Source organism: Theobroma umbraticum, unplaced genomic scaffold, assembly GCF_002168275.2.
Source record: "Theobroma umbraticum cultivar Fairchild unplaced genomic scaffold, ASM216827v3 scaffold_30.0, whole genome shotgun sequence".
NCBI lineage: Eukaryota > Viridiplantae > Streptophyta > Magnoliopsida > Malvales > Malvaceae > Theobroma > Theobroma umbraticum.
This window is the reverse complement of record NW_018397254.1, coordinates 2,701,003-2,708,942: the sequence shown is the minus strand read 5'-3', so window position 1 is coordinate 2,708,942 and position 7,940 is coordinate 2,701,003. Positions and strand designations below refer to the sequence as shown.

General features: G+C 38.6%; 2 protein-coding genes across 2 annotated transcripts; one reads left to right on the top strand and one right to left on the bottom strand.

Moving 5' to 3' along the window:
* Positions 1-1,065: 1,065 nt before the first annotated feature.
* On the top strand, positions 1,066-3,919 carry LOC110424575 (ATP-dependent Clp protease ATP-binding subunit CLPT2, chloroplastic). Its single transcript, XM_021439174.2, has 5 exons — positions 1,066-1,343; positions 1,441-1,479; positions 1,569-1,678; positions 3,116-3,295; positions 3,687-3,919. The coding sequence occupies exons 1-5, from the start codon at positions 1,120-1,122 to the stop codon at positions 3,833-3,835; spliced, it is 702 nt and encodes a 233-aa protein (XP_021294849.1). The 5' UTR covers positions 1,066-1,119; the 3' UTR covers positions 3,836-3,919.
* Positions 3,920-4,069: 150 nt separating this feature from the next.
* LOC110424565 (MATE efflux family protein) lies at positions 4,070-6,090 on the bottom strand. The gene has a single exon (XM_021439162.2). The coding sequence runs from the start codon at positions 5,815-5,817 to the stop codon at positions 4,273-4,275; it is 1,545 nt and encodes a 514-aa protein (XP_021294837.1). The 5' UTR covers positions 5,818-6,090; the 3' UTR covers positions 4,070-4,272.
* Between the last annotated feature and the right edge of the window lie 1,850 nt (positions 6,091-7,940).

Below are 7,940 nucleotides of genomic sequence, written 5' to 3'. Positions count from 1 at the left end.
CACAGTTTTTCTTCAATTGGTGCGGTACAGGCAGGCCTGAGGCTGAGAAGGAGCCCACAGTCCTACAAGGAAAGGTCGTTGGCACTTGCGGCTTGCCCTTCAAAGGGTTTTTTCTTTTTTTTTTTCCCTCAACTGTATAAGATCAGGTGGGTAGATTGACAAAATCATGACAAAAGAAAGGGTGTGTTTTTTCGCCACACAAAATTGAACCCTGATTAAGCTTGAGTGGTTCCCTTAAGATTTTTGATTAGGTCTCCTCCCCACCTGCTGCCTAATCACGCAGCATCTCACATTGTTTATCAATTAATTTATGTCTTAAAGAAGATAACACTATCTTTTTAGACAACATGGGAGGGGAAGATGTTCGTTTTTTGAACCCTTAATCTAAGTTGCGGCGCCAACGCAATTGGCGGCATAAGAATGTTAAATTTGGTTGGGTACAGGGGAAGGAACTCAACTTTGGATTCCCCCCAATGGGTGGTACTACATGTGATTTGAAACCTGAAAATGATGGTTGTGTTAAGAGGGGGTTTGGTTTTCTTTCTGCTTTTACTTCTGTCGCTGGGGAGATTCTTCTGATCACGAGCAATGTCGGGCACAAATAAAAGTGGTATTTAAGAGGGAAGCTTGCCCATCTAACAAGAGTATGGGCTTTGTTCAGGTAAACCCACAAAAATGGTTGGTGGGCTAGAAAAGAAACCTTCGGTTCAGGCTAATGTTTAGGCTCAGCTCAAACCCAACATTGATATTGCTCCCCGCTTTTTCTTTCCTGGGGCCAGAGACTGGAGAGAGCCCTCTCCCGGACACCCACTCAAAATAACAGTAACTTAATCCATATATAAAAAATTGACAAATCATTAGTTTAAGTATGACTATTCGTTCAATAAATATTTTATAGGATAAAAAAAACTTAGTTGGCATAAAAAAAGTGATCAATAAATTGAATTATGTAGTTGATTTATTTTTTGCCCAATCTCGTTGAGGAAGTGACTTGGGAAAATGCAAGTATAAAACTATAAAGCCTAAATACGGTGTCGTTCCCTTTTACTATATTTTTTCGCCTACCCGCAATTTTCCTCATATCTAAACCCTTTGTTCGAGTTTCTAGCCAAAGAAAAAATGGCAGCTGCCCACTCTCTTTCAAATCCAGCAACGATCAGTCCAGTTATCACCCAATCCGAAAACAAATCAAAACCCAGTTCAACTTCTTCGTTTCTAAAGCCCCACAGTCTACAAAGTCCATGGCTTGGCATCAAACTTTCTCTTCAATCATCAAAACCCAGACCCCACTTGCCCAACCACCGCCCCATCACTGCCACTGTCTCCTTTAGTCTCCCCACTGCGTAAAATTTCTCATATCCTACTTTTCTTCATTAGGTTAAACTTTACTTTCAGTTTTATTTTGTTGGTTTTTTTAATGTAATTTTATTGTGGTTGCAGGAAGCCAGACAGGGTTGCTTCCACTGAGAAAGTTCCCAAGTAAGTTCAGTTTGTTTGGATTTTAAAAAGATAAAATTTTCATTCCTTTTGGGGGTTTTTATTGAGATATTGAGTGAATGGAAATACAGATGGTCAAGGAGGGCAATAAAGTCATTTGTTATGGCTGAGTTGGAAGCGAGGAAGCTCAAGTATCCTACTACTGGAACTGAGGCTTTCCTCATGGGCATTTTGATTGAAGGTAATCACTAATCACATTTTCTACTACCCATTTGAAGTTCTTTTAGTTCACTTTTCTTTTGTTAGTAATTTATGTGCTTTATTGTCATCCTAATGTTTTAGCGCTTGCAATAAGTAAGGGACAATGAGAAACATCAAACATGCATTTTAAAACAAACTAAGTTGAAAACAATGTGTGATCAATGATAATGTTGGTCATTATTGAAAATGAGAATCAGCATTGTTGAGAAGTGAGCTACCATGGGTTGATGGGATACGGAAGTTTGGAATTAGCATGATTAATTTCATCAAGCAAACCGTTCACTTTGTTACTTTTCAGTGCTGCCTTAGTTGGTAGGTAGCATCCTTGCATGATAAGCAAGTGCCTCTGGGCCAAAATTTGGCGATATCTTTGTGTTCTTTTTGTTCAATCAAATGAGAAATCCTTTTCTCTTTACAGCTCAAAGCTGCCACATTAATTTAGTCACAGGAATGGTATTTCCCTGTAATGCACTGCAACAGCACTATTACTCTTTTTCGTGCGGGTCATATCAATAGTTTTTTTATCGTTAACTTCCTTGTTTTCTAATATTTTCATTAATTTCCCTTTCTTGATGGTGAATAACATGTTAGAAGTAATATCATAATCTTTCCATTGTCAAAAGGGGGAAAAATTTTGTTCAACTGTGGCAGTAAATAGACAGAGCAGGGCTAATACAGATAGTATGGTTAAATTTTCTGGGTATAGTCTTAGGGTTTTGCTTGCTAATGAGTGCCCTAAGTGCACTGTTTAAGATTACCATATTAATTAGTATATTCTACTAATGCTTTAAAAACCATCAAATTAATTGTCAACTATTGCATTTAATACAAGAATATTGTTATAAATAATATCTTAACTGACCTTAAAAAGTGTCCTTAGGACAGTCATAAGCAAAATTCATACCCTTATTGTTGGTAATGCCTGTATAGTTTTCAGGTTTTTAGGTATTAGTGATATGATAGGGATCACTTCTATTAGAATGGCTCCTTTGCTAGTAAAAAATTAATGTTTCTAGTTCTCACTTTGTGGAAATAGAATAGAAATTCTGAAAGAGAGAAAAAGAAAGTGCTGAAATTCATATTGTTGTCAACTTCATTATTGGTTTCATATCTTGGAATGTCTCTGTGCTTCACCAATATCTGAATCTATAAAAAAGTGATTGTAGAAAACCAGGAATATTTGGGAGAATGTTGTGAAAGTGGAAGGATAATAGTTAATTTTGAATTTGTCTGCGATATTGAGGATTGCATAGTGTACATGTTTATAGTGCATGCATTTCTTTCAAGTTACAGATTGGGTTCGCTTGAAATCCATTTTATCTTTGCAATAGGAAAATGTTGATTAGATGCCTTACCTAATAACTTGTAACTCTGTAAGTGTTATAATATGCTATATTAAAGTTCATTTGTTCTGCAGGAACTAGTCTGGCTGCAAAGTTTTTGCGTGCAAATGGAATCACACTTTTCAAGGTGCGTGAAGAAACTGTCAAATTACTAGGAAAGGCTGACATGTACTATTTCAGTCCTGAGCATCCTCCTTTAACAGAAGCTGCTCAAAGGGCCCTTGATTGGGCTGTTGATCAGAAACTAAAATCTGGTAAGTTTCCTGTATTTATTGTTAGTTGCTTTTATAGCTGATTTTATGATTTCTTTATGCATTGATTATTATGTTGCATGTCTTGTAAACAAAGTAAGATGATCTCAGTGAATTAATTGGACGGTTACATGTTGTGATAAAGGGAATATATGATTCTATTTGCCCCTTATTTTAACTACGTGAGTACATAGGATTTAGCCAAGAAACAGTGGTAATCTGGATGCCGCATAGAGTTTCAATAATCCCCTACATAATGAAGATTCTGCATGGCTGCTGTTATTAGTCTGCATTGTCTGTTTGGTAAAATTCTTCTTCATGGAGCCTGTGATGGCTTTGTACATGGCATATAAAACTGTTGAGGGAACGCTGAAACTCAATCTGCAAATTGCAGGTGATGATGGGGAAGTTACAACAACTCATCTGCTTCTTGGCGTGTGGTCTGAAGTGGAATCACCTGGTCACACGATAATGACAGCTCTTGGCTTCAATGATGACAAAGCCAAGGAACTTACTTCTTTAAGTTCTGAACCTGAATCTTAGATGGGTAATGCTTGCCTTTGGCACTCATTGTGAGATATAATTCTTTTAATTAGTGAATGATCAATCTATTTATCCTTTTAGTCATGATATTGCTTGTTATTGCCCTTCCATGCATTCATGAAACGTTTACATGTATAAAACAAACCTGGCATTTACTTCGCCGTTTAGCCATTTTGCTCAAGCTATATTGTGAATGGATCATTTATAAACAAGACCATTGTTCTTTAGCATCCGAAGGGAGATGGTGAATTCTGCAATACTTCTTTAATTCATTCTTCTAGATCATATAAAGCTCTTGATATGTGGAAGTTACCCTCATTATAAATAGGCTTTCTCTATTGAATCAAGAGGCTGCGAAATGATGATTCATGAGGATTAAAAGATTCCTCTATGTTACACTTGACGAAAACAGATAGGAGATAAAAAGGTCAGTGTTTTTAGGGCTTTGAAGCACTAACAAGCTTGTTGGGGTTTCTGTTTTTTTCATACTTCAGCATGGTTTTGAGATTTCCATCTTCAACAACTGCCGCATTAGAGGCAAGTATTTGTGCCTTGCCAGCTTCTTCATGCCACTTTATTCTCACAACCATCACCAACAACAATGCCAAACATGTTACCATCCCAACTAAAAATCCTAGCAACAATCCACTTAGTCCAAGTGCAGCCTTGAAAGCTAAAACGAATGCCATCGGTAAAGCTAAGAGGTAAAACCCACCAAGATTAGCATACATCGCCAACCATGGCCTAGCTGTTCCACGGACGATTCCTCCACAAACAGCTAACGGGAAATTCACAACTTCAACCAGTGCCATTAGCAACATCATATTTTTTACACCTCTTATGATTCCTTTATCATGGCTAAATAGTGAACCCCAAATACCTCTCGCTCCTACCATCACCATGGCACCAATGCAACCTGAAAGTGTGCTCACTGCCAATGATACATATGCTGACTGGTATGCGGAGACAGGCTGGTTTGCTCCAAGCTCATTGGAGACGCGAGTGGATGCACATGTGGCCAGCGACAGCATTACAGAGTAGAGCAAGTAGTCAAAGTTTAGGACGATAGCTATCACTCCTACTGCCTGCTTGGCATTTGGTAACCTCCCCGTAAGCAAGACCAAAATCTCATAGCACCACCATTCAAGGCAGGTTGTGAGACAACATGGCCCGCTAAGCTTGAGCAGCCTAAGCCAGTCCTGAACACCTTGATCCCAACATCCTCCTTCCTTCCACTTTCCTCCCTTTCTATTTTCCTCTAGCAGTACATACAAGACTAAAAGGATTGCAGCTATGAGATCACTTATCCAGATAGCCATTGAAACTCCCTCGAGACCCTTAGCTTTTGCAAGAAAGATGTTGATAGGGATGTGAAAAGCAAGCGCTAGAGCTGAACTAAACATTATGGGAATAGTTATGCTTTGTGAGCTCAAATAGGCTTTGAGAGGACATAGCAACGAAGTGACAACCAAATCAGGGAGAAGATAGAAAAGATATGTCTTTGCAACAGCAGAAATGTCTTCTTTTTGGCCAAAATGGACTAAAATTTTGTCAACATTAAGCCATAGGAAAGAAATAGGCAGTGTAGATAACAGTAACAAAGCTATGGCCATCAGAAGCGTCCTGTGAAGGAGCCTAAAGTTTTTAGCTCCAAAGGCTTGACCACAAACAGGTTCCATGGCACCACAAAGTCCATTAAGGACAGAGAAACCAGTGACATTAGCATAGGTGAACCCGAGTGTGCCACCGGCTAACTGGAGCTCTCCTAGCCGACCTAAAAACGCTGTGGTTACTGCTATCTTTGCAAACCATGTTAAGTTCATCGCCACCAAAGGAACCGCTATTCCTCTCTGTGCCTTCAGCTCTGAGAGCATTATCTGCATGAGGCTGGCTGGCCATCTCTGGGTGGGGTTTGAAACTGAAGGTGACTGAGATGTTTTTTCAGTAGGGTTCTCTTCCAATCTTGATGTTGCAGACATCATTTCTTGAACAAAGTAGATTGGTGGGGTTGTTCCAAAAATCCAAATATATATTTTGCTCAGGAGAAAGATGGGCAATCGGGGTTTCTTTAGATAAGATTGATGGCTTATTGCGAGTGCATGCGTTTCGTGAGGGTAATTAGTTTCTGAGGGTGCAAGTGTCGTGGCTTTTTGTAACGGCCAATAAAGGAAGAGGAAGCTGGGGTGGTGGACTTATAGTGCGAGATGATAGTGCAAAGGCCATCCATGCTTACATATCCTCTTCAAATCTCGTCAGATATTCCTGTCAGTTGTTTTCTTCCTAAGAATATATTACTTTTGCACTAGTTTTACTAACTGATTAAACAGGCTGCCTGCGAAACTTGAAATTCCAGAACCTTTTTCCTGCCTGATTCATTGCTTAAGAGTAAAATGTCCTGTAACCAGATGCTTTGCATGCTTTAAATTGTTCTTGAAGGACGAATATAACTTTGACACAAGGATAGTTGAAAAATCACCGCCATGTGAGATGTTGAAAAAAAAACCTGACCTGAATATCGGCTACTCCTATCTCCACTAAACAAGAATCTTCGCTAGGAGCAGCAATAGGTCAAGTGATTGTTATAGTCAAAAGATTTGCCTGCATTTATTTTGCATCCGGGGGTCTAATCTACAACATTTTCCCTTACAGAGTAGAAGAATTCGAGCTGTCAATCAATGAAGTAAAAAAGTGCTAGTCTAGAATATCACATAGAAGAGAAAACCATAATATTTCTGATGTGGTTTCATTTACCATTGTGATTATATCTCATATTTGAATGCGGAAAAGTGAAAAATAATCTGAGTAAAATATTCAGGGTGGGAGATTTGGTATAAAAGGTGTGAGCACTAATGCTGTGGTCCTGCTGGCTGATTGGCCTTTCAGGATGAATGGGTTGCTCAAAGTCCATGCTATATGGAATCAAAGGGCACTAGCTGGGCCACCATATCTAAGCTTTTTCTTTCATCTTCTAAAGGCACTAATAGTTTATTTTATATTCTTATCATCAGTTTACACAGCACCTTAGTAATAACTTAATTTTCTTCAAAGGAAGGAGGAAAAACAAAGTAAAAATTCTTGGTTTGGGACATATGCCTCCATCACCAGATAGGAGGTAAGTTTGGACTGAGATGATTTCTTTTCATTTCTCTGTCCTTATCGTAAATATAACTGGCAATCAAACCTTTTTATTTGTCGTTTCTCTTTGGAGAAAAGAAGGGGAAAAAGCAAATTATGGTCATCATTCTTGTCCCGCCTTCAAATGGGAAAAACACTAATGAGTGGAAAGCCCTTGAAGACATCTAATTAAACACCCCGCTTTGTTTTGGGGTGGAGTCTGCAACACATAATTATGATTCGGTAAGACACTGGTTTGCTTTGGTCTTGAAAGTGACATACAAAAGGATAGCAAAATGCAGCTGATTTTACCTGTCTACATGGTTTGTTTGATGATTGATACTAAACATACACAAATCAACCAAACCTTGTTTCATAACAATCTTTCTTGGCCTTTAGGACTCATAAACTTATGATTTATGAATACTCCAAGATCAATATTTTAAGGACACAGGCGGTCACTCGTATCTATCATCATTCAGTCTCTCTTTTCGCTTTTATCTTTGAGCACTTTGCTTTCCACTTGTTTCCCATTCATAAAGCATGCATATCTCTGTACCTTAACTCTCGTTGATTGCCGCACGTTTCCCATGTCTCTGCCTCTCCATGATTGATTACATCTGCATGTACCATTTCTGAGAGAGATAGAGAGAGAGATGTGACCTCAGACCCGTGACACATAGCCCACGACTGGTGCAGTTAGGCACGAGAATATGAGCTTGAAGAATCAAGCTAGCTCTAGTGCGCATCTACTTATGTTGGTGTGAATAAAATTAGTTACTTGTGTGGGATGGAGATCGATTAGATTCTAGACTGAATACTTTATGCAAGTGATAAAAACTGAAGGATTAGCAGATAAGAACAAAAAAAAGGCTATATAGTCTTTTAAACGAGGAATTATATGTTTAAAGGGAGGAATTAGTATCTGTTCAACGGAATCAATAATATTCTGTTTGCAACTTTCTTAGGAACGAATGTGCTGTGAAAACCG